A 27,789-nucleotide genomic window follows, 5' to 3' on the forward strand; every position below is an offset into this window, starting at 1 on the left:
CCCTCCGCTTCACATATATCCCCCCTCCATTATCGAGAAAACTGAATAAGCCAAATTATTACAGAATGCTACACAGAAATATCATGCTAACAGAATAACGCAATCACACAACACAGGAATAGTGTTAGGGGAGTGCAGCTAGGGCAACTGCCCCATGGTCAGAGAGAGCCCTAAGCCAGCTGAAAGCTAAAGAAGCACAGCCTGGGCTTTGCGGTCCTCCATTATGTCTACCACCAGCTCTAGCAGGATATATATTTCAAATCTGATATATTCTAATACAAAATAGAAAATAAAATAATTTTTTCTACCTTTTATTGTCTCATCATTTTCTTCTTCAAATCATGTTGGTCTCAGGCGCTGGTCTCTTAATCTTTTGTCTTCTCTTAACTCACTTGCCAAGGTCTCCTGACATTTCTTCTTTCTCCATGCTCACCATCCATCTTTTATCTCTGTATATGTATTGTTCCCCAAGTACACTTTTTTAGTGCACATCATTCTGATCTGGACAATTCCATTTTGTTTTTTTGTTCCCCAAGTTCATCTCCCTTCTCTATGTCTCCTATACGTCCCTTTCTAGTATTTCCCCTGTTCCCATCACCCTGCCTTCATCATCTCACCATTCTATGATCCTCCTCCCCCTGTGTACAGTATCAATCATCTATATTCCTATGCCCTCCTGACCAGCATCTTCCTTCAATGTGCTTATTCTTCTCCATGTTTAGCCATCTTCTATGTCCATATACCCTCCCCATGTCTAGCATTAACCCTCTGTGTCCATTTATCACTCCCACGGAGCATTCCCCTTTTTGTCCCTGTTCCTATGCTCCTAAACATGCCCATCTCCCCTCTTTTTGTATAGATCCCTGCGTCCAGGTTCTCTCCTCTCTTACTCCCTTACACCAATGTGTGTCTCACAATCTCTCTTTCCTCCCTCCCTCCACTATGTTCAATATTTCACTCACTCTTCCTTCATCCCTTTGGTTCATCTTTTTTCTTTCCCTTTCCTTCTCTCTCTTCCTTCCTGCAGATCCTGCACTTCTCTCCCTTCCCTCCAACTCCCCTCCACCCACCACATGAGCCCAGCACCTGTTTCCCTTCTCCCCCCAATCCCCAGACCAGATCCAGCACCTGTCTCCCAATAGTACCAACATAAATTCAGGGGTAAAAAACCTCCAGCGGCCCCAAGAGACTACCTGCCCCAGAAAAGGACCCTGCCATACCTTGCCCCTGTATTTTCAGAACAGCGGGAAGGTCACCTGAGGTATCAGAAATGAAGGAGGAGGTTCCCACCAAAATTGGACCTGAAACCACCAAAATCGGAGCTCCTGCAGCCTGTCGTGTCTGAAAAGCCTGGGACTTTCCTGACGCTGAGGCCAAGGAACTGACAGACGTGAAAAGGGAATCCCCAGCTGCTCCAGCAGTAAGGGAATCCTTCGCAAAGTACATGCGGCGGAGTGCCCTGGCCGCTGGCAACCGCTGCTGACAAGACTCCCCCACCGCTCCGGCCTGCACAATGCTTGCACAGGCCGGCTGAGAGTATCTCACATTTGGAACACAATGAGCATTTTTTCCCCTTAAAAGTGCTCATTATGCTGAAAAACACCCTAACTGTAATAAAAGTGCCGGTTAGATATGCAAAACAATACAAAAGGCAGTTTTAAAGGGAATTGAGCCCTTTAGACTGGCACACCTCAGGATTTTTTTTTCACTCAGTCAGGATAGACTCCACGGCTCTCAAAGCTGGAAGCCTGACCAACCAGGGAGCCAGGCTGCCGGCTGAGGCACCTCTACAAAAATGTGGGGAAGTGGAGGAAGGGACCCAGCATGAGACCCGCCGAGTTTAACACCCCCGAGGTCGGACGTATCCCCAAACAGGACCCATCCAACCTCTATCCGGCACAAAAGGGGAGCCCAGGAGTCTAAAACAAAATTCCAACAGAACTAAGAGGGGAGCCGAATTAGTCTTACCACCTGCTAATGGAGACTGAGGAAGACTGGATTGCAAGAGGGAAGCTAACTTGATATACAAGTTTGTTCTAAGTCTCCACCTGCTAGCAGCAGTGAGGTATATAACCATTTGTAAGGACTATACCAGTGTACCAGGCGCTACAGAAACAGAATTTATTCCTAAATGAACCAGATGCCTCAAATGTAGAGTTCCTTTAAGTGAGCTTCACAGTTCAATCTGGATGTACCTCAGATAAGAGCAATCTGAAGACTGTTCATCTGGAAGGCAAACCCTTTATCAAACTGAATGAGAAAGCCGACAAAACAATCTGAGCTCCTTTGTAATAAGCAATCTTGAAGACTCTGCATAGCTTGATTACACCAAGACCATACTTCACTCAGTGCTCACATATAAGATGATCTACTTATTACTTCATGGTGCAACTATATCTTGAGTATTGTGTGCATAAACTGAAGATATAATGGAACTAAAATAGCCACATAGAAGAGCAATCAAAATGATAAAAGGGAATAGAACAGTTCCCCTAAAAGGAAGACTAAACAGATTAGGTCTCTTCTGCTTACTGAGGGGACAACTGTGGGGAGACATGAGAGGTCTATAAAATGAGTGGAGTGAATGGGCCAATGTAAACCAGTAGCTTATTCTTTCAAAAAATACAAATATTAGAAGACACTCCAAGATATTATCATGTAATACATTTAAAACAAATCAGGGAAAATATTTTTTCAGTCAACACAATTAAGTTCTGGAATTCAGAAGAAGATGTCCTAATGCTAACTGTTTTTACTACAATTCCTGCAAGATTTGGGGAAAGCTGCTACCTATGTATGGGCATAAACAGCATGGAATTTATCTATACTTTGGGATCCTGCTAGATACTTGTGTTATATTCTTAAGCTTATAACTCTTAGACAAAGCATGCTGCACTATAAGATTCTGATGAAGTAGTCCATCACATCTATTCAGATAGCATTTATAAATCTGAGTTTTAAATAAATGAGCGAATTAAACTTACTTTATAGTTTAAAATTCTGAGACAATACCTTTTGTAAAGGGATACCATTACTAAACTGACCACTGTGTTCCTTTATAAAAAGCTCTGTCACTGTTTATGGACTCAGTCACTTAGCCAAAAAAAAAAAAAACCCCAACAAATTGCAGAATGATAGATCTGAAGCATGTAAAACTAAATAAGCTACTTACTTTGGCAGCTGTGTGAAGGCCAGAAAACCAGCTTTGGAAGCTACTAATCGTCTTACAGCTTGGAATTGGCTCTCTAGCTCTAGATTTGATGCTGTGAGGTCTCCTTCTTGAGACAGTAAGGATGTAATAGCATTATTGATCAATTTCTCTTTGTTTTCTGAGAACAGACCCTGGTTTATAAATAAAGAATTACATTTTTTACACCTTTAAAATCTCAAAACAAAACCAAAGTAGTGAAAAATGAATTGGTTCTTACATCTTGCGTTACTGCATGCAAAACTCCACTGTAGGAAATGTTGGCATTGAATCTGAACACTGCATCTGCAAAGTTGCCATCTGGAAAGAAATACAAGAAAATGATAAAACTGCCCTATCAGATGGTAGTATGAAACAGCTCCTTTTTCCACAATCCTTGTTATCTCTGCACCCTATTTTGATTGCTTTCTTTCCCTCTGCCTTCTCCTCATCTTTTGCTCTTCTTAGAAACTAAAAGATGTGGTAGCATGGGAAATCTACAAGTATGTTTCTGAAGAACGCCTCTCTGTTCTATGTACAGTCCCTTCTACTCTCCTTTGCTTGCAACCTCTCTCTATGCTTTCTTCCAACTGTCTTTTGCTTCTTTTCCTTCTTCTCTGCATATTGTACCAGAGCAGACTGCAGATACAAATTGTATTTCTATACTATTGCCTCCTGAGGTCTCTGATCTCTGTATTTCCTCTGAATATCTACTTATTGTATTTCGCTGAATGTCCAGCACTCTTGATTGTAAACCGCCTAGAAGTCGCAAGATTGTGGCGGTATAGAAGAATAAAGTTATTATTATTATTATACAAGTGCATCTCTTAAGTGCTACTGCTACCATCTCCTACCTGGCAAGTTGCTTTTGCTACAGACCACTCCCCTCCCCTTGACTCAGAAGGCAGTGATCTATCCTTCTGTATATTTTAATGCAGAATGACTATTTGCATTTTCTTTTTACAGATTCAAAACTAGGAAAAAAAAAAAAAGAAGACTGAATGTAGCAAGTGCATAAATTTAGGGCTCCTTTTACAAAGGTGCACTAGCATTTTTAATGCACGCACCGGATTAGCGCGTGCTAACCAAAAAATTACCGCCTGCTCAAGAGGAGGCGGTAGCAGCTAGCGCATGCGGCATTTTAGCACGCACTATTCCGCACATTAAGGCCCTAACGCGCCTTCGTAAAAGGAACCCTTAAACTTCCTTTCGGTGACTTTGTAACACTTTCTTTAGCAAAATTACAGCTTCCAAATATTTCTTGTGGTCAGCCAACTGTCATTCTAATGATGATCCTGTCATCAATGATTTACTTCCTCCTCATTATAAAATTATTCCCCTTTGCCACAAGGAAAAAAGAGGTTGTGGAATTACTATCATACTACACGAGAATTTTAATTTCAAAGTGCAAGATTCATTGATAAAAAAATAATTTGGAAATTGTTATCTTGCGCCCTTAATAGAATAGATTTACTAGATTCTTTAAATTGTATTCTTTTTTATATGGCACCTAACTCTTGGGCTCGGGCCAAAGAGTATTTTTATGAATTCATTCTTAATTCACTTGTGACCTCACAGTGTTTATTGTTGGATGACATTAATCTTCATTTGGAAGTGAAATCTGACCAGGATATAGTTGATTTGACCACTTTCTTATCTTCTCTGGAATATTCTCTCCCACAACCATCACAAACTCATATTGGGGGGTCACCATTTCGACCTGGTTTCATTAATTACTAAATCAGAACTTACTCCAAAAATTTTGCTAAAGGATGAAAGATGGTCACCAACACCTTGGTCAGATCATTTCATTTATTATTTTTCACTGGGATGGACCAAGCAATATAATTCAAAAGAAAAATCACAAAAACAAGAAATCCTTATTAGGAAATCACCCAACCCACTTGAATTTTGGAAACAAGTTGAATTATTACCAGAAGGTAATACTCATGAATTTCCATCTAATTGTAAAACTTTATGTGACACCATCTTAGATGAAATCGCACCCAAGCATGTCGTAAAGAGACGAGCACATGATTCCAAAAAAATGGTATGATGCGGAGTTATTAGAGATGAAACGAACAATACGCCGCTTTAAGAAAAAAATGGCTAAAATCAGCCATGGATAAAGGAAGTTAGAAATTATAAATCACTATTAAGGGAGAAACGAAAAGCTTACTATTCAGATAAAGTAGGGAATACCAGCACCAATGTAGAAAAATTATTCCACTTAGTCAACAATGTGTTTTAATGAGACTAAAAACACACAATCTTTATGGTTGCCTCTCCCATCTTCAAATGACTTAGCGAATTTCTTTAGCTCCAAGGTTTTCGTTTAAGATCTTCCTGTCCGCCTTGTCCAGAAATCATCGATTATCATTTTAGTACGATGGAAGAAGTTCACGCAGATCTACATTGGTCTATTTTTGAAAATCCAGAATGGGATGACTTTTCCAAACTATTTAGTAGATATGCTAAATCATACTGTCTGTTGGATCCCTGCTCTCCTAATCTTATGGCAGCTGCCCCTTTAAGTTTCAAATTGAAATTATTTGAATGACTATCTGACTCTCTAGAAGCAGGAATATTTCCACATGAGGAAGGTAATATAATTATCACTCCAATAACTAAAAATATCAAAGAATCTATTTCATTACCATCTGACTACAGACCCATTGCATCTATTCCCTTTTTTGTAAAAATAATGGAAGATCTAGTTCAAATCCAGCTAACAAAATATCTCGAGCAACACTCCTTACTGCATGATTCCCAATCAGGTTTCAGAACCCATTTCAGCACTGAAATAGTGTTGGCTATACTGTTAGACCATCTAAATAGCTTATTGAGCTAGGGTAGTAGTGCATTGGTACTTCAGTTTGATTTAAGTAGTGCCTTTGATTTGGTAGACCATACCAAATTATTAGCTTGTTTAGATGCTTTAGGTCTACAGGGCAATGTTCTCCTGTGGTTCAAAGGGTTTTTGGAATCCGGACTCTATCAGGTCAAGTTTAATAATCAGCTTTCCTTTAATTGGAAAAACCCGAGCGGTGTACCTCAGAGCTCCCAACTTTCTCCCACATTGTTTAATGTAAATCTTTCGTCTTTGGGTTTCTGCTCGAGTAATCTGGGTATAGAACTGATCAGCTACGCCAATGACATTACAATTGTTATACCTTGTGGAACAGTTCTGTCCCATATTTCTCATAAAATTGAGTCCATAACCTGAAATTGATGAACTCTTGGATTCAGGAATTTAAACTCAAGCTTAACCCTGATAAGACAAAGTTTTTTGTTGTGTCACAACATAAGATCTCTCATGAGCCTTCGATCAGTATAAATTCAACATTGTATACAATTCAACCAACAATTAAAATATTGTGAGTCGTTCTGGATCAGCATCTGACCATGAAAAAACAGATAGATGCTGTAGTACATAAAGCACAGTTACTTACCGTAACAGGTGTTATCCAGGGACAGCAGGCAGATATTCTTAACGCATGGGTGACGTCACCGACGGAGCCCCGGTATGGACACTTTTAACTAGAAAGTTCTAGATGGCCGCACTGCGCATGCGCGAGTGCCTTCCCGCCCGACGGAGGAGAGCGTGGTCCCCAGTTAAGATAAGCCAGCTAAGAAGCCAACCCGGGGAGGTGGGTGGGTCGTAAGAATATCTGCCTGCTGTCCCTGGATAACACCTGTTATGGTAAGTAACTGTGCTTTATCCCAGGACAAGCAGGCAGCATATTCTTAACGCATGGGTGACTTCCAAGCTAACAGAGAGGGAGGAGGGATGGTTGGCCATTAGGAAAATAAATTTTGTAACACAGATTGGCCGAAGTGTCCATCCCATCTGGAGAAGGCATCCAGACAATAGTGAGTAGTGAACGTGTGAACTGAGGACCAAGTGGCGGAGTTTGAATAGCGTCCGCAACATTAGAGGCAGTGGAGGAAAGGCATAGAGGAACCGATCCGTCCAGTCGAGCAGGAATGCATCCGGGGTCAGACGATGAGGAGAGTAGAGTCTGGAGCAGAACTGGGGCAGCTGATGGTTGTGAGGAGCTGCAAAGAGGTCCACCTGAGGAGTGCCCCAGAGAGCAAAGATGGAGTGGAGTGTGGGAGGATCCAAGGTCCACTCGTGAGATTGAAGGATGCGGCTGAGATTGTCGGCCAGGGAGTTCTGTTCGCCCTGGATATAGACAGCCTTGAGGAAGAGACTGTGGGCCGTGGCCCAGGTCCAGATGCGGATGGCCTCCTGACAGAGGAGGGGAGATCCGGTGCCGCCTTGCTTGGTTATGTAGTACATGGCGACTTGGTTGTCTGTGCACAGGAGAAGAACCTGAGGATAGAGAAGGTGCTGGAAGGCCCTGAGAGCATAGAACATGGCTCTGAGTTCCAGGAAATTGATGTGATGTTGACGCTCCTGAGGGGTCCAGAGTCCCTGGGTGCGAAGATCTCCCATGTGAGCTCCCCATGCATAGGGGGAGGCATCTGTGGTTATGATCATGGAGTGAGGGGGTAGATGAAAGAGTAGACCCCTGGAAAGATTTGAGGAGTTCAACCACCATTGAAGAGATTGCTGAAGAGACGATGTCACAGAGATGGGATGAGAAAGAGAATCCGTGGTCTGTGACCATTGGTTGGCTAGTCCATTGAGGTGTCCTGAGGTGGAGTTGTGCCAGAGGAAGCACATGGACTGTTGAGGCCATGTGGCCCAGGAGGACCATCATTCGCCGAGCAGGAATAGAGCGGCAAAGGAGCACCTGACGGCAGAGATGGAGAAGGGTTCGTTGGCGGTCTGAGGGAAGAAACGCCCTCATCAGAGTGGTGTCGAGGACGGCACCAATGAACTGATGTCGCTGTGTGGGAAGGAGATGTGACTTGGGGTAGTTGATCTCGAACCCCAGGAGATGGAGGAAAGAGATGGTGTGTTGAGTGGCTTGTAGCACAAGCGGAGACGTAGGAGCTTTCACCAACCAATCGTCCAAGTAAGGGAACACCTGGAGGTTGTGAGACCTGAGGAAAGCCGCCACCACAATAAGGCACTTGGTGAACACCCTGGGCAATGATGCGAGGCCAAAGGGTAGCACTTTGTACTGATAGTGGTGGTGCTGTACCTGAAATCGGAGGTAGCGACGTGAAGTCAGATGGATTGGAATGTGAGTGTAGGCCTCTTTGAGGTCTAGGGAACATAGCCAGTCGTGATGAGAGAGAAGAGGGTAAAGCGTGGCAAGGGAGAGCATCCTGAATTTTTCCTTGACCAGACACTTGTTGAGGTTCCGAAGATCGAGGATGGGACGGAGATCTCCTGTCTTCTTGGGAACTAGGAAGTAGCGGGAGTAAAATCCCTGACCCCTTTGGTCTGGGGGTACCTCTTCGATGGCATTGAGAAGAAGAAGGGATTGGACCTCCCTCAGGAGGAGGGGGGATTGAGAGGAGTGAGAAACAGACTCTATGGGAGGATTGTCTGGTGGAAGAGTCTGGAAGTTGAGAGAGTAGCCGTGGCGAATGATGTTGAGGACCCACAGGTCTGATGTAATGACCTCCCAACGGTTGAGGAAGAGTTGAAGGCGGCCTCCTATCGGCTGAGGAAGAGGCAATAATGGCGGGGTGACTGGCTATGCCCTGGAGAAAAGAGTCAAAAGGGCTGAGATGGTTTCGACTGTGGGAGAGGCTTGGCAGGTTGGTGAGACTGTAAACGTGCCCGAGTTTGGTGCTGCTGACGAGGCCGGCGAGGCTGTTGTTGCTGAGGCGGGATGAGAGGTCTGGCCGAGAACCTGCGTTGGTAGGAAGACTGCTGTTTATAGGGGCGAGCAGGTGGAGTCTTCTTTTTAGGTTTGATTAGGGTATCACACCTGGTCTCGTGTGCTGATAGCTTCTAGGTAGTTGAGTCCAGGGACTCCCCGAAGAGTTCATCACCAAGACAAGATGCGTTAGCCAGGCGGTCTTGGTGATTAATGTCGAGGTCAGAAACTCTCAGCCAGGCCAAGCGCCTCATGGCAACAGCCATGGCAGATGCTCGAGAGGTCAGCTCAAAAGAGTCATAAATGGATCGCACCATAAATTTCCGGAGTTGGAGCAAACTGGAGATTTGTTGTTGGAAAACCGGGATCTTACGCTCAGGGATGTACTTTTGTAAGGAGAAGAGTTGTTGCACCAAATGCTTCATATAGAAGGAGAAGTGGAAGGTGTAATTATTAGCCCTGTTGGCAAGCATGGAATTTTGATAAAGGCGCTTGCCAAATTTATCCATTGTTCTGCCCTCTCTGCCAGGAGGGGTGGAGGCATAAACACTGGAGCCCTGGGTTTTCTTTAAGGTGGACTCCACTAGAAGGGATTCATGGGATAGTTGAGGTTTGTCGAACCCCGGGATAGGAATGACCCTGTATAAACTATCCAGTTTTCAAGGGGCACCCGGTACCGTGAGAGGGTTTTCCCAGTTTTTGTAAAAAGTTTCCCGTAAGATGTCATGGACGGGTAACTTTAAAAATTCTTTGGGAGGTTGTTCGAAGTCCAGGGCGTCCAGGAAAGCCTGGGACTTCTTAGAGTTGGATTCCAAAGGGATCGACAGAGCCGCCGACATTTCCCTGAGAAATTTTGTGAATGAGGACTGTTCAGGTTTGGAACTGGCATCGACCATCAATGGTTCCTCGTCCGTTGAGGAAGCCTCATCATCGGTACCGGGTGGGGATTCTTCCCATAAGTCCGGGTCCCTGACGTCGATGTGCGCAGGACGGGACGGTGGTGCGGACGGCTCAGTGTGGCGAATCTTAGAGAGAGATGTGCCAGAGCGCATCGAGACGGTACCTGGGGAGGAAGACCGATGCCGGTCCTGGTCTCGGGGGGACTGGTGTCGGTCTCGATGTCGGGGAGGGTCGGCATCAGAGCGTGTTTGTACTGGAGGATTAAGTGGTTCAGCCGCAAGTACCGGCATGGAGGTGTTCAACGGTACCGATGGTGTCAACACCGGTGGTATGGTGTGAGGCTCGGGCCGGTCTGGTACCGGAAGGAGTGGGGCCAAAATTGCGGGCAACAAGTGCTGGAGTTGCTGTTGTAGTTGCTCCTGCAATTGGCTTTGGAGTATGGCCGCAATGCGGTCGTCCAGAGGGGGCACCGGTACCGCTTTTTTCTTTGTCGGTACCATAGGTGCCGCTCCATGCCCCGGCGATGAGGATGCCGATGACGAGGCACTCACCGAAATCGGGGCGGAGCGTTTGCGGGGTCGGCGTGATGCCGGGAGGACCGGCGTCGCCGGTGTGTCAGGAGGGCACTCAAGGGAAGTGGAAGGCTTCTTAGCCGGTTTACCTGGTGCCAGCGACCCCGAGGAAGTAGTCGGTGCCGACTTTTGCGGCGCCGTTGACAGCGCGGCAGATTCCATGGCAGATCCGGTACCAAAAAGGATATTCTGTTGGATCTGTCTATTTTTCAAAGTACGTTTTTTAAGAGTACCACAGCGGGTACAGGTGTCAGCCCGATGCTCTGGACCCAGGCACTGTAGGCACCAATTGTGCGGGTCAGTGAGAGATATCGGGCGTGCACACCGCTGGCACTTCTTAAAGCCCGGCTGAGGGGGCATGAAGGGGAACACGGCCTCCGCAAAATCAAAACCGGAGGCCTGTATGGTGGCAACAGGCCCGAAAAATAAAGAAAAATCAAAGTTGTTTTTTTTTTTTTGCAAGTTAGAACGGAAAAGAAATCCGAAGAAAAAAGAAAGACAATTTCGCGAGCGGGAAGGCAAAATCCGATATTTCAACAGCCGTTGAAAACACATGCGTCTTCTTCGCTCCGCGGAAACGAAGAAACTGGGGACCACGCTCTCCTCCGTCGGGCGGGAAGGCACTCGCGCATGTGCGGTGCGGCCATCTAGAACTTTCTAGTTAAAAGTGTCCGTACCGGGGCTCCGTCGGTGACGTCACCCATGCGTTAAGAATATGCTGCCTGCTTGTCCTGGGATAAAGGTTATTACATGTTATGGAAATTACGTACCATTAAATCGTATTTTGAGTTTTCTACTTTAAAACTTCTGGTTCAATCCTTGTTGCTGAGTCTTTTAGACTATTGCAACATTGTCTATCTGACAATCTCCAAGAAAGACATGGCCAGACTTATATTGATTCAGAACACAGCAGTCAGACTGATCTATGGTCTTAAGAAATATAACCATTTAACTCCATTTGATTTGCATTGGCTTCCAATTGATGCTTGTGTCCTGTTTAAGTTGGGTTGTTTTTGCTATAAGGTTATGTATGGCACTGCTCCGTTTTATATGGCCAACAGATTTTCTTTTAAAGCTCACTAGAACTATGGCACTAGTTTCAGTAGTCCTTATTCCAGTATAAGTCCAGAACTATTATAAAAAGTGTAAACTGGATAAGAATCTTAACCTTGCAGACTCATGAGTGGATAAATGAAAAAGCCTCAGCCCCACCACTCCACCGCTGTAATATCTTGTTACTTCAAGAAGAAATTACGTGGTGCAATCGTCACTGGCTATTTCATTCATTTATAAGTGCTTTTTATTTAAATAGTATGTTTAAATAAATAATTTATTAGGTAATAGTAAGAAATACTGAGGTTCAGTGTACTTATCTTATGCCAGCTAAACCTTGGGAACATGACCCCAACATGTTTCACACCGTCTGTGCTGTATCAAGGGTCCCCCAGGTTGCCTATGTCATGGGGAGATATGGTATGGATGACATAGGCAACCTTTTCCCTCTTGTTTTACTTTGTTTGTCTGGTGTATGTATTTTTGTTTTTACTGACCAATCCCCTGTAATGATGTTTGGTTTTTAATCTTCCATTTTCGTGCTATTGTATGCTGATAATAGATTTTATTGTCCACTGCTTTGAATTTTAGATTAAGCAGTATAAGAAATTTTTAATAAACCTTGAAACCTTGAGAGGAAACATGTAGAAAGAAAGAAATATTGGATGCACAGTCAGAAGGAAGTGTAACCAGAGAGACTCATGAAATCACCAGACAACAAAGGTAGGATAAATGATTTTATTTTCAATTTAGTGACTGAAATATGTCAGTTTTGAGAATTTATATCTACTGTCTATATTTTGCACTATATTTGTCTATTTTTCTATAGTTGTTACTGAGGTGACATTGCATATTTTAAAATTATTTGCTTTGACCTCTTTAAATAAAAAAAAGAAAGAAAGAATATAAATGATAATTAACATTTTCTGTGCGCATAGTGTTCTTTGTGTTTATTTAATTTTGTGGTTACCATTGTATATTATTAAGATTATGTTGTATGTATATGAAAAATGAATGGAAGAAATTACATTACAATTAGTCAGGGGCAGAGTTTTGGTGAAAGTACTCGGTTGATATTTGATAGGCTTAGGGGGTACTTGTCTTGAAAATGTTGAGAAACACTGCTTTAGATGTCTTTTGTAATGAATCAACTGGAAGTCCAAACTTGCCATAGTCATCATTTTCTTATTTTGAATATGCAAAGAACTACAAATACGTAGTAACTATGCATTAAAGATTGCAGAAGGATATTGTGTTTAATGTTGTATCAAAATATTATACAATATCAATGATCATTCAACATAGCCAGGAGTTTATAAATGTTGTGCACAGCTTAAAATATCATGCAATTAACTATCAAAAATGGACTTACTTGGAGGAATGTTTAAGAATTTGAGATGAAGGCTCTCAACTTCTTCATCAACAGGCATGCTCATCAGTCCCCATCGCTGTCCTCTCTGTGTTGGAATCATTTTTACACAGACATCTCTATTACCAGATGCTCTAACTCCATCCAGCAAGCTAGCCAACAAGGAATCTCTAAGAAAAATTAGGAAACGTGCTTGTGTTTCTCAGTATGCTGACACACAGGAAGCTGCAATCAGAATTAAACTTATACAAATGAATTCTAAGCCATCAATAATTAAAATCAGTCTTAAAAACCACAAATACAATTTTAAGACAAGTTACAGACAAATCTAATTGGCTCTAGGTCGTGACTTTTCTATTAATAATGCACAACAGTAAACCTAATAGTCTCACAAAAAACAAAGTTGCTAACCTATAACAGATATTCACTGAAGCCATAAGTTTTAGCAGTCAAAACACATCTTAAAGCACCAGCCATGCAAAATATTTCCAGTTTTCTACTTAGAAAAACATAACACACACACACAGACAGAAGGTCTTTCAGAACATATGCAGTTTCTGTAACCTTGGATCTTTAAGCAAGTATAAAACTCCAGAAAGAGAAAGAGGATGTTTGTATGACCGGTGAACTGCTCTTCAGAAAGAACGTCCATTAGAGGTAAGCAACTTTACTTTCTCTGAAAACAGTTGTCCGTAGCCAAACACATAGGAATCACTGGCTAAGGTGGTGTCCAATAGAGAATGACACGGGGAAAAACCTGTCCCCGTCACTGCCCTGTCACCGGACCACCGTCCCCTCCACCGCCATCTCCTTCACTGCCCCGTCTCTGCCCCACCGTCCCCTTCATCGCCCTGTCTCCGCAGCATCCATACAAGCCTCAGTACTGCAATATTTAGCTTATTCCTTCCTTATAAATCAAAGTTCTGGCTACTGAACTGGAGAAAGATGTTCAGCTGGCAGGCTTTGTTTATACATTTTTATCAACACAACTAATATACTACTTTATCCTAAAGCAAAAATAAATAAACAAACATAATTTTTTTTTCTACCTTTGATGTCTGGTTTCTGCTTTCCTCATCTTCTCATTCAATTCCTTCCATCCACTGCGCCTTCCATTTGCTCTGTTACTGTGCCTCTCCCTTCACCCCCCCTCCAATTGGTTTGGCACCCATCTTCTTCCCTCCGCTCCCCGATAGTCTGGCATCTGTCTTCTTCCCTTCCAGCATCTTCTCCCCACTTTCTCTTCCCCATTCCCTTCAGTGTCTTCTCCTCACTGTCATCCCCATTTCCCTTCAGCGTCTTCTCCCCACTCTGTCATCCCCATTTCCCTTCAGCGTTTTCTCCCCACTCTCTCTGCCCCATTTCCCAGCGTCTTCTCCCTACTCTCTCTTCCCCATTTCCCAGCATCTTCTCCCTACTCTCTCTTCACCATTTCCCAGCGTCTTCTCCCCACTTCCTCCACCCCACCTTCTCCAAGTCCCTTCAGTGTCTGGTTTTCTCCACCCCACTTTTCTTCCCTCCCTGCCCCTTACATTCGCTGCACGCAATTTCTAAATATGTTTCCTACCAGCAGCCGGAGCGTTTAAATCGCGTTTGGCTGCAGGAAAGGTCATCTCTGATGCAACTTCTGGTTGCGTCAAAGATGACCTTTACGGCAGCCGCACGCGATTTCAATGCTCTGGCTGCTGGTAAAGAAGCACATTTAGAAAAATTCCCTGCCGCGAAGGTAAGGCTGGGAGGGAGATGCGATTGGGCTCAGGCGATGGCAGCGGCGATCAGGATGGAGGGAGGGAGGGAGAGAGATGCTTGGGCGGCGGCGATCAGGCGGCAGCTATCAGTATGGAGGGAGGGAACGCGTTTGGTGACCGTGTGCGTTCCCTCCTTTAACTGCGGAGACAAGGCCATTCACCACTCCATGGGGCGGTGAATGATCTTCTCCCTGTACCTGCGGCGATCACGTCCTTTCTCTCCCCCGTTTCGGCGGGTTACCTGCGGCTACCCGCAGCTAGTCATGGGTAAGAGCCACTGTGTCATTCTTTAGTGTCCAACAAAGAGGAAAAGCAAACATGTCAGTAGGGTGGAATAACTGACAAGATTGGAAAAAATATTGAAATTCTAATAGAAAGACAAACCTCCATCCTATAAAATAGGCCATAGAAGGGCTAGAATTAGAGTCTCAAGTGTCAAAAAATCTGAAGAATTGTTTTTCAGACCTGATATGTCAAAAGTTCATATCTAAACAAAGAGATGTGGAGACAAGTTGTAATGTCATGTTTTTTCCATAACATGCCTTTCTAAGATCACTTATACTCAAGCAAGTTTGAAACATGTACAATCTGCTATATGTTGGTTGCTCTAAGCCAACAAACCAAGGTTTGTTACAACTAAAGATACAAAACTGGGTGAACTTTTCTAACATCTTTCTTAAACCTGTTTCAGATACAACAGCTCTCCTACAACCTAAAGTGCTGCTCCTTGTGACCCTGGGCAAGTCACTCAATCCTCCATTGCCCCAGGTATGTTAGATTGTGAGCCCACCAAGATAGATAGGGAAAATGCTTGAGTACCTGATTGTAAACCGCTCAGATAAATACCTAAAATAGATAAATAAATAAAACAAGGGTTCACTTACCTTTGCTGGCATATGGTCTTTGGAAAAATGACAGGATTACTAAGGTAGATGTGTATTAGTTTTAGGCAGAAACAAGGGATCTGTACACACCACCAACTGGCTGTGGATAAGTTACTTCTATCAAATACTCTACAACTCAGCAGGCTAAAGTTACTACTATTAGCAAATAAGCAACATTTTAAGTAAGATACTTTAGCATGAAAGACTTTAAAGGCTCAAAAAATTGGGTTAAAACCACACTGAGGTTCCCATTAGAGAATGACATGGGGACAAATTTTCCCCCCCATCCCCATGGGAACATTTCAACAAGTTCTATTCCTACCCCTGCCCCATTCCTGCAAGCTCTGTCCTCATCTGTGCAAGCCTCAAACAAAACAATGGCCAATCAGGGACTTCCTTAGGCCAGCCCTAAGAAAGTCCCTGATTGGATCAGGTGCCTCAGGCTCCTCGCGCCTGAGCCGATCAGGGCCTTAGGTTCCTCCCCGTGCATCACATGATGCACCGGAGCAGGGCCTAAGGCCCGCATTGTGTCGCAGGAGGCCGGAGGAGCAGGAGGGACTGAGCACCCCTCTTGCTTCCAACTTTTAAAGGTACGGGGAGGGGTTGTCCGCTGTCTGGTGGCAGGAGGGAATGGGCATCTCTCCTCCCGTTTGTTTGGGGTGGGGGGGAGGAAAGGGGCTGATGGCAGGAGGGAGTGGGCATCCCTCCTGTCTTATTTTTAAGCATGGGTGTTCAGCTGGCCGCGGGCAGGGGAGGGACCGGGCATCACTCCTGCCATATTTTTCAGTGCGGTAGGGGGAGTGTTGGGTAGCAGGAGGGAGTGGGCATCCCTCCTGCCATTTGTGGGTCGTGGGGGGAGGGGGGGTGTTTGTCAGGGGGGGCAGTTTTTTGACAGGTATGCCTGTTTTTTATTCCGTTTTTTTTAATGGGACAGATATTTTGCGTCTGTAATACATGCAAAATATATGTGCCATGGAAAAAAAAATGAATTAAAAAACAGGCAGACCTGTCAAAAACCCAGCAGACCTGTTGGTAACACAGTTACCAACAGGTCTACAGCAGTCATGTTTTAAGATAGTAAAACCCCATGCAATATAGCCAAGCAAATGTTAGTGAATCAATCGCTGAGTTATTTCGCATGGGTTGGGTCGGATCGGAAAATACACGGTGGGCCGTTTAGTGAATCAGGTGGGTAGCAGCGATCGTCGCTAATCTGTGAAAACAGGTTTAGCGACGATCGCTGACTTTAGTGAATCGGGGCCTATGCTCTCTGCAGCCAGAGATGTTCCAAAAAGGGAGCCTCTGCAGCACCGAAAAACCTCACTATCAGACCAAAAAAACACAAAATGAAAATTAAACAGGAGCAGAACAGACTGACTCTTACCATCTTACGTGTGGAGTAAACCTGAGGATTTAAAGGGCAGCCTAGAGCAGTGGTAGGCAATTCCAGTCCTCGAGAGCCGGAGCCAGGTCAGGTTTCCAGGATATCCACAATAAATATGCATGAGCTAGATTTGCATCTCAAGGAGGCAGTGCCTGCAAATCCATCTCATACATATTCATTGTGGATATCCCGAAAACCTGACCTGGCTCCAGCTCTCGAGGACCGGAATTGACTACCCCTGGCCTAGAGTAAAGGGAGGAGACTCTCCTACACCCGATCTCATGATTAGAGGGTCACTAACCATCAGTTCCAAAATGATGTGTCTATCGTACTAAAAATTATTATTATAGTTTAGATACTATTTGGATGGCTCTAAATTTCCATACTCTGTTGGATATGATGAAAATGCAGCATTTTAATCAAATTTGTGGTATGCAGAAGCTAGATTCTATGAGAAAGGAACCTGCAGTGAGTGTTTCAAATACAAGTATTAGTCAGCTTATAGTATTAGTAAGGAAATATTACAATTAAATGAAGTTTATAAATTAGAAAATAAATTTAAGAAATGTATTGCTCGATTGTAATTTTTCAGAGCATATAGTTCTCACATTCAGTGACAATGTGCTTTTTTTACTTTATTTTTTTAATGGATTGCACATCAGGTTGGTACAATGACCATAGTGTAGGCCAGCGTCTCGTCTCCTTTACCCTAATTTTATTAAGAATCTACTGTATATCTCTTGCTACTTGTGCAGTTTGGGTAAGAATAAAAAGTTGGTAATAATGAATTTTTTGTTTTTCACACATTCTTCCAAAGTTCCAATCAAAGAGGATACATTGACTTGGGGACCTAATTGTGCCAGACTTGTTGACAGGCCCTTATTAAAATGGCTCTCCCAGTTGTCTGCCTGTGCTTGTAGTTCCTGAGATTGGAGGATAAGAGAATTGTGTTGTTTGTTTGTTTGTTTGTTTGGTTGGTTGTTTTTTGGGGGGGGGGTTTGGGGGGGTCTTAGAATGTATTGCCTCTATAAAAAGATTCCTGTGAACATTCAAGAGTCACCTTCAGTGTATATAGTATATCTGAGACTGTGCTGATCCAACGATCAACTGAATTTCAGTGCTTTAAGGACAACTCCTGGGAACTTAGAGTATTGACGACAGTCTAAAGAAGCTTCTCTCAGATAGTGAATGACCATGTGTTCTATGATAAATGACCTTTGATATCTGAAGCTCAATAAAAGCTAACACTTGGCAATATAGTGGACACAGAGTAGAACTGAACCAGTTGATGCCCTTTGCCCAACACTTCATGTAATCAAATGCTACTTCTACCCCTAGAGTTCCTCTTCAAAAAGTTTCAGAATTGAAGACACAATGGATCACAAAAAGAAGGCTGACATTCTTCAACACATCTTGAAGGGAATCAAAATCTTGACATTGGGCCTTCAAAAGCCAATGCCACAAAAAGCAGATTTGGCAATAGGTAGAGCTTTCCTCCATGATAAGGGGTCTGAAAAACACACTTAAGAATCCCTTTGAGCTTAGAGCCACAGGAAGACAATCATCAATGGACTTTTCCTTTCAATGAAGCTTCTCCACTGTTCTGTACGCAAGTATTTTAAACCTGATGTTTGATACATGCTAACAGATCAAAATTGTCTCAATTTTTGTCCCTATTCTAAGGCTTTGGTGCAGAAAGGGTTCATGTCCTATTCAGCAACTTCCTGCCTTCAGCAACCACCAAGTCAGTGAATTTGGACTTTTACTTCAATTTTTCACAGTGAGTCTTGTATTGTGAACATTGGTGGCCCTTGGTAACATCCTGGAGCACATATAGCAATAAGCAACACGATGAGTCCTTATCTGGGTTACTTGTGGTAATCTCAGATCAACGATGGACATTACACTACCCTCAGTTAGGTGAAAAGTGGAAGCTACTGGCCTTAGCAATCACCAGAGAATGGACAACAAAATCAAAAGGAGAACAAATTTTTTGAAGGCAGGCAATCAGAAATGAAAAGAGATATCCATGACTAAGGCTTGTTAAAAGTTGAAAAGATAACAAGGACTTACTGACAAATGTCAAAAACAAAAGAAAGATACAAAACTTAAGTCAGGCTAATTAAAAAAGGGGGGGGGAGGCCAAAAAAGTAGCTCTGCTGAGTCAGAGCTGTGAAAATCTGACAGCTAAAAAAGTGTCTCTTGGTCTCCACAGAAAACAAGATGAGGTATACCATGTGGTTGCAGTAATATGGGAATTGGCATACATCCTCAACAAGCTTTTTGGTGTTTATTCTTAGAAAGCTAGCAGCGTGCTTCTTGGCTAAAGTTGAAAGCATTAGTGTATGTGTGACTAGAGAAACCTATTTTCAGAGACCACCACCAAGTCACTTAGTACCAATCAAGTTACTTAACATTGTCAAGAGTACTAAGTATATGCTTGTCAAAGTAATCATGTTTCTATTCACACACAGAAAGCAAACATATGCATGCACACAGACAGTTGCCTTAGAAGAGTTGTAAACAACTTAGAAGTTTCTTCCTGTAATACAGATCCCCTTAGCTTTCAAACAAAATATAAAAAGGAGCTTATGAAAAAAACAAAAGGGGCAATTTAAGAAAAGAAAACTCGGAGTGGTAGCAGAGGACTCTTTTTCCTGTGAAGTTTTAAGGCCCACCAATTTATAAAACATTGAGTTAGAAAATAAAATCAGACAAATAATCAAGCAGACAAAATCAACTATCTCACTGTCTGCAAAGAAAAAAAAAAGATTTACAATGTAAAGAAGCAAGACAAAGAAACATTAGAATGAAAATAACTATTAAAATATGTGGCAGTTCAGTCACACAGAAAATTCCATGCTTACAAAATCAGGCATTTGCTTTTAAAGTACCTTTCAGTTGAAGAATACTTTCGAATCTGCCCTTTAATAAACTCAATGGTAAAAAGCTGGGGATTTTCAAAGTCACTTACAAGTGCAAATATCTATAGAAGAAAAAAAATGCCACATTATTATATATTTTTTTAAACATGGCTATGAAAATCTAACACTCTTTTCTATGCTGTTCTTTTAATTAGTGGAGTAAATTTCCTGCTAATCAAGTGCAAACCTGCAGTCATGTACTTTAGTAACTTTCATTCATTGATAAGCAACTTTGCTCAGCATATACAATTAACTATAGAGAGAGATTATGGGCTAGATTCACTAACCTTTTTTCCGGGGGGCGATCCGTGGCTGATTCCACCAGGCCCGATCAATTCAGAACACGAACAAATTCAAATTAGGGCAATCGGAGGAACACCCCCTCCGATCTGCTTTCCCTGCAGATGGTCTGGTGATGAGTTTTGGGTCCGGGTTTTTAATTTTTTTTATTGCTGGTTTGTTTTTTTGCAGTACTGACTCTCCTGATGATTGTTTTTTTGTAGCGCCGACTCTCCTGCTCTCCTCTTCCAGCAGTGATTGAATGGTCGGGAACCTTCTCTCTAACGTCAGAATTGGCGTCAGGGGAAGGCTTGTGGGCCGGCTGAGTACAGTCATTGCATGCATCTGGCCCGTCCATGCCCGGAGTTGCGGAAGATGGATGGATGGAGCGTGGCGGGTGGCAGTAGTGGCGGGCAGCAGCGGCGGTGGGCAGGTGGAGGGATGGAGTGTGGCAGGAAGGAAACGGCGGCGGTGGCTTCCGCGGGGGGCAAGCAGGCAGTGATCCCAGGCAGTGGTCAGCCCGCGTAACTCCAACAGGCAGCCCCTAGAGTACGTGTACCGTGGGTTGAGAAACACTGCTCTATATTATATCCCCTTCCCATTTTAGTTTAGACCAGTCATTCCTATGAGAAGCTTTCTGCAGGGAAACACAGTTCCTTCTAGAACTCTGGACTACATATTAATAACTGAATTCTCTGCTATCAGAGACTACACATGCTGCCCTCTACAGCATCCCCAGTCAACCCATAAAGTGCAAGATTTGAACTAGTAATCAAAACCACCCTAGATCCCCCTTGAACTGCAAGGTATAGGCGGAATAAAAGTCCCTAATGTAATGTAATCTCCTCCAGAATGCAGTGTATACCCAACTACGAGTAAGTACTACCACCGAGTTAACAGGCTAGACCACATCACTTTTGATTTAATTTACAAACAAGAATAAAAAGCTTGTCACTTGCCTCTCCTAAAGGTTTCAGTGTTACAATATTATAAGTGGCTGGATCACGTTCTACTAAACAGGTTTCCGTAAGTGCAAGTAATCTTTTCACAGGCTCCTAAGACAATGAAGAGAAAGAGAAGAGATAATGTAAAGCTTTTAGGCTTAATTCACAATCCAAACAGAATAGTATTTTAGAGCTGAAAATCTTACCAAATGTCTAGGAGTTATCTTCTGAACAATAAACTCTGCCAACGATGTAATGGATTCATCACTGCTGTATTTCCCTAAACGGGTACACAGATATTGTTCAAACTCTATAGGTTCTTTTCTGATCCGCAGGGAGATGCCAATGAAATTGCCTGCATGTTCTATTGCACTTTTGATTATCTCCTCTCTTTGTTCAGAAGCAAACAAGTGCTTTGAAAATAAAAAATAAAAAAAAGGTAGATCAATATTTCTGGTGTTGCATTAAGGAAACAGGCATGTACATGTGGTAAGTTAATTACCCTGGAGATTTAAGGGAGCCATTACTAGTCACACTTGCTCATGCCAGCTCTAGGTTTAAAATAAACACTGCCATCTGCAGCAGTAGTCTCATGACACTCCCGCTAGATGTTGTGGCCAACATTTTGTACCCAAATCCAGTATGGGCAGGAGAAACTGTGGATCGCTTCTGCTCATCCCACCCTAGACCACCAGAGTATCCTTAAAGAAGGCCTAGGGAGCCCTCTAAAGCAGTGTTTTTCAACCTTTTTTGGGCAAAGGCACACTTGTTTCATGAAAAAAATCACGAGGCACACCACCATTAGAAAATGTTAAAAAATTTAACTCTCTGCCTATATTGACTATATATAAAGTAATTCTCTTGAATAGGAATCAAATAAACACAAAGAAAGTATTTTATAATTACTTTATTACGAAATAAAAATTATAAAAATTATAAAATACTTTATTCAGTGCGAAACCTGGGCCTGTTTGGCTGAACACAAAGCTGATATTCTGGCTGGAATCGAAGAAAGACACACACGTAGCTGTTCGTCAACAGCTCTCAGTCTCTCTCTGTATTTGGTTTTTATAGCATACAAAAATAGACAAATATACCCTCCATCCTTTTTATTAAACCACAATTGCAGTATTTAGCGCAGGGAGCTGCGCTGAATGCCCAGCGCTGCTCTTGACGCTCATAGGCTCCCTGCGCTAAAAACCACTATTGCGGTTTAGTAAAAGGGGACCATATTGTAAAATATAGACAGCAGATATAAATTCAGAACTGTGCATAGTAAGTGAAGGGAAGTTTTCATCTCTGGGAATTTACCCAGTTAACTATTAAGTTATTTGGGCAAATTCCTTTGAAAACTGTGGTAATACTGCCTCCACTTTGCTAAATTTAAAATAAAATCATTTTTCCTACCTTGTCTGGTGATTTCTGGTTGCACTTTCTTCTTCTGACTGTGCATCCAATCTTTCTTCCCTTCTATCAGCCTGTATGCTTTCTCTCCTCCACACCTCATTCCCTCCCCCAACTTTTTCTTCCTCTCTCCCTGACCTTTCTTTCTTTCTTTTTTTCTGTTTCTCTTCTTTCCTTCTGTTTCCCTGCCTGCCCCCTTTCTTTCTTTCTCCCTGCCGTTCCCCAAGCCACTGCCACTACCGCTGCCATCGGGGAACAGGACCCACCAATGGATAACAGGCCCCAAAGCCGACGCCGACGCATGCTCTCCCTGACGTCAATTCTGCAATCGGAGAGGAAGTTCCGCCCAGCCAGGCAGCGATTGGCTGGCCCGAACTTCCTCTCCCACTGCAGAAATGACGTCGGGGAGAAGAAGACTTATCGGCTCGATAGATTAGATCGCCAAGACAAAGTGAGTCCTGGGTGATCGACTCACTTTGCCTTGGCGAGCTACTGGCGCCCCTGCCTCGGGCCCCCTATCAGCTCCGGGCCCGGCGGCCCTGCGGCACACCAGGCAACATCTCGCGGCACACTAGTGTGCCGCGGAACAGCGGTTGAAAAACACTGCTCTAAAGGAAAGTGTGGGGTCTTTGAGAGTGATATTGACGCTCAATTCAGCTCCAGGCATCAGTATTAGTGATGCCATTAATTTTCATCAATATTAAGATTTGTACATTAACTACAACAGTTAATGTGACTAAATCCACAGCAATGTTTAAAATGTGTATGAAAAGTTATAAAGAACATACAGTATTATTGCACAACGTGTATAATAATTAATTTACTCAATTTATCATTTCTATCCCACTTGCACACCTAGATAAGCTCTAGTCAGTAGCAAAGAAACCATTTTAACAAAGGCTAATATAAAAAATATTTTTAACATACATGAACAATTGGGATTGATTTCAGGCTAGAAATTTTCTGCTCTTACCCATTATAGGGTTTTAAATCTTTCTTAATTGCTCAGTTTCAATAATTACAGCCTAAAGAGTCTGACTTAAGATATATGTACTAAGGATATCTAGGTCAGATAATTGCAAGAAAATTTGAGAATTTTTTTAAACGAAATCAAAGGCTAGCAAAGCAGTCAGAACGACAGAGAAGCTAATTCTATAGTCATACCAAAGCTAATGAACCTTAACTATCGATAACAAAATTTAACCTCAAAATTCATATTTCTTTTTCCTTCTCAAGTTCAGGTGGCTTAACTGTTATTTCAATATGAGATGGTATGTGCTTTAACTAACATGAGGAACTGTGTGTTTGATATTTTAATTCAAATGAACATTAAAATCATTTTTACTTATACGTGTCACTGCTGAAACAGGGATTTTTAAATTTTTTTATAAAGTTCCTTTTATTTAGTCACTTCTGTCATCCTAAATCTTAATCTGGACTTGTGTTGATTTTTGTTTCTCAATATTAACCTGGATCATTAACTTGACATCAGAAATTAAATGCAACAGCAAACGAGGCTGCTCAGAAAAATCATACTGTGTGATATTTTAAGCCAAATCCTGGGGGATGATATCTAGGGATGACATCTATTTGTTACAATCTACCAGAATTCAGTTAGTAACCCATACCCATGACAGAGATAAATTGTCCAAAAAACAAAAGTTCCTTACCAATCTACTAAATCCGCCATAGAGTATACAGAATCCTCCCTGATAATCAGAAAGCTCAGCAAACCCTTCAATGTTTCTATAGTCATAGGAGCAGAGGAGTTGATTATTTCCAGGATCAATTTGATCAATACCTCCAGGAGTCACTTCAAGTATCACAGACTTTCTCAAATCACTCCAGTGATGTTTATAACAGTTATTTCTCTAATGAATAAGAAAACATATCTTAAGTATTGCTGTAAGATTATGACATTTCATGCTGAAAAATTAGTAACATTTTAGCAATCACTATTAAAATACTGTACTATTACAACTCACTTTTACCTCACAGCCTTATATGAAATTAAATGATACCACAGTGATCTTCAAAGAAACATTTTGTGAAACATGGGGATAGGCTTTTCTTTAGTAAAGAATATATAGCAAAAAAAGATTAATTAAAAGAACTTTTTAAAAACTTTATAATGCAAGTGTCTTCTCAATCTCAATTGCAAGAAACAGTTGTTTACATCCTGCCTGGGCTGCAGAGTATTTGCAAAGAAACACCAAGAGGACATTAAAAGAGATTAGGTTCTTACCTTGCTAATATCTTTTCTAGTAGATTGGTGTGTCATTCTAGATCAGCAGGTCATATCCCAGTGCTCGCGAGCTTTGCAGAAGGAAACCATTCCGGATTTTGAATCCCTCCTACTTCTCAGATGGCTCTGCTGCCCCCTACAATTAGTTCCAAAGCAGGCAATAATAGTCCTTTTAAGAAACAGATGTGAAGGAGGAGGTACAGGGAAATTCCCTAAAGAACAAGTCTATTTTGCTCTGAAATTTAACTCTCCAAACTCTTGTGAAACACACTGAAATCTTTAAGACTTGGCTAAAACACAAGCCTATAACCGCCCGAAATAGGTAGTATAGAGAGGTACTAGGGGTCTCAAGCACTCACAGCTATAAGCCCGATATTCTCTTCAAGGCTAATAACTACAAAGTGAGCTATCATCGGTCCCATACACTCTCTGTGATATTTTTTATAAATTTTTTATAACTTTTTATAAACTTTTTAAAGTGATTTAGTGATCTTTAATCCACTTGAATCCAGAGTCCTATTTAAATTCACCCGTTTCTGCTACAAAACAGTCTTCGGCCTAGCCCCACACTACATTAACCCACACTTCATCCTGAATCACAGAAACAAGAACTCCCGCAGAATCCAGTTATTTGCTTTCCCCTCCCTAAAACTCTGCCACTCCAATAAATTCTTTGACAAAACCCTCGCCTTCCAGGCCGCCAAGCTAAACCCATGGATAACCCAATTAATCCTCGAGGCTCCAAACTGCCTCAGCTTTAGAAAACTACTCAAAACACACCTCTTCCAATGCCACGATACTTAAAGGTCCCCCCCAAAGATCCCTCAATACCCCCCCTCCCACTCTCCCCTTGCCCTACCCCCTCCCCCCCCCCGACCCACCCTACCCTTTTCCCCAATGTCTTCCTCTCCGCTGTCTGCATCCCTGCTTACACCAACACCCAACTCTATGCAATTCTGTTCAATCATTACTTAACTGTTCACAACTATGCTTAATTAATGTAACGATGCATGTTCAATTATTACTTACTATACATAACAATGTTTAACTAATGTAACGATGCATGTAATTATACTCAATCAATGTAAATCCGCTCAACCAATTCATAACCGCATGTAATCCTTGTTTAACTAATGTGAACCGCCTAGAACTCACTGGGTATGGCGGTATACAAGAATAAAGTTATTATTATTATTATTATCTTAATTTCTTATGCAATACTCTTCCATTATAGTTAAAAGTACTTAGCTTCAATATTCTTAACTAGAAGTACTTAGCTAAGTTAAAAGTTAAAAGTACTTAGCTTCAATATCCTTAACTAGAAGTACTTAGCTAAGTACTTCTAGTTAAGAATATTGAAGCTAAGTACTTTTAACTATAATGGGAGAGTATTGCATAAGAAATTAAGATCACTAAATCACTTTAAAAAGTTTATAAAAAGTTATAAAAAATTTATAAAAAATATCACAGAGAGTGTATGGGACCGATGATAGCTCACTTTGTAGTTATTAGCCTTGAAGAGAATATCGGGCTTATAGCTGTGAGCGCTTGAGACCCCTAGTACCTCTCCATACTACCTATTTCGGGTGGTTGTAGACTTGTGCTTTAGCCAAGTCTTAAAGATTGCTCTGAAATATATAACATGTTAAACATTGAATAAAAACAGCAAAACAATCATGCCAAACAAACAGTAATGGAACTCTAATACTACCCCAAAGTGCCCTTGTAATAGCCCTCTTCATATCCTTAAGGTCTGACTGGCATCCAACTTGGAGGTTTGGATAAGAACATTCTGAGTGAGACAGTAGGTAGGCGCAGGAAATAAACAGAGCATATTCTCCATCCAGGGCATTAAGATCAACACAACAACAGCTATTGACTATTCCTTCATTAAAAATAATAGAAACCAGAAGATCTACCATTTTCTCAGTTATAGCACCTCAGCTTTGGAACAATTTACCAATTTATATTCATAATGAATCTTCTTTAGAAAAATTTATGCGTTCCTTAAAAAGATTTTGTTCAAGGTTGCTTTTGAAAACAGACAACATAATTTTATAAATCACCAAACTTCTTAAATCTAAATTAGACTTCTGTATAGATTATAGATTCATCTTTTTCTTTTTTTTTCTCTCTCTTTTTTTCTTTCTTTTTTTCCTTTTTGTGTTACCTACCAAATGTGCTCCCCCCTAAATGTTTATTTTCTCTCTTTAAAGATTGTAGTTCATCCCCTTCACCTTCCATACCAGTTATGTATTATAATGGATAGAATTTGAATGTAATCGTGTAAAAGAGTTTTGTTCTCCCCCCCCCCCATTTTTAAAATGTTATACGCTTTGAAGCTTTTGATATTGCGTACATAACAAAAAATTAATAAACTTGAAACTTGGATCCAGAAGGACACACCTATCTACTAGAAAAGATATTAGCAAGATAAGAACCGCAAAGCAATAATTCTGTCCTGCACTCTCTGGGCAGCTTCTTGCAACAATTTAACCTTCCTCTACAATGTAATGGAACCTTCCCCATGTCCCTGCATGGGCCTCTTACCTTGTAAATCGCCTTGAACCTATACTGGATAAGTGTGATTCAGAAATTCTGATTAGATTAGATCTCTTTTTCTAGTGCAATAGGTGTGTCATTCTGGATGAGCAGGATGTACAAAAGCAGTCGGCTTATAACACTGAGGTCCCAAAGACAAAATCCTCCCTTGCTGCCACATCCACTCTGTAAAATTTGGCAAATGTATGAAGAGTGGACCAAGTCATTGTCCTACAAATCTACTCGGGGGAGACCGCCCGAGCTTCTATCCATGCAGTAATGAGAGTTGCCTGAAATGCTGGAAGTGCAGCCCGACATTAAATTCCTGAGGAAGTCAATTAATTTTGGCGAAACAGGTTCTCGTCAGAGGATGTTTGGAATTAGTAACAGTGAAGGCTTTTGCCGTTCTTGATTAGATGGTGCATGCAGTTCTGGCTTCACATACTGCAATCTTAAACATAAGCTAAGTCAAGTTTTATACGATAACTGTGGATGAATGCATACATTATTTATGGTGTTGAAAAAAGTTTTTAAAAATGATAAAAAAGTACGAATCAGAAAATTTTTCTATAAATTATCAAGTAGAAAATTTGAATAAGACTGCTAAAATACAC

The 27,789-nt window shown here is 41.9% G+C and overlaps 1 protein-coding gene across 1 annotated transcript in view; it reads right to left on the reverse strand.

Annotated features, from left to right (window-relative positions):
• Positions 1–27,789, reverse strand: part of DNAJC13 (DnaJ heat shock protein family (Hsp40) member C13) — a 495,155-nt gene that overhangs the window by 398,322 nt on the left and 69,044 nt on the right. The window contains 7 exon segments of the mRNA XM_033929988.1: positions 3,173–3,342; positions 3,429–3,508; positions 12,826–12,992; positions 19,733–19,824; positions 21,001–21,096; positions 21,192–21,398; positions 24,060–24,260. Of these exon segments, the coding sequence (XP_033785879.1) occupies positions 3,173–3,342; positions 3,429–3,508; positions 12,826–12,992; positions 19,733–19,824; positions 21,001–21,096; positions 21,192–21,398; positions 24,060–24,260 (1,013 nt within the window).

The sequence above is a fragment of the Geotrypetes seraphini genome, chromosome 2 (assembly GCF_902459505.1).
Source record: "Geotrypetes seraphini chromosome 2, aGeoSer1.1, whole genome shotgun sequence".
Classification (NCBI taxonomy): Eukaryota; Metazoa; Chordata; class Amphibia; order Gymnophiona; family Dermophiidae; genus Geotrypetes; species Geotrypetes seraphini.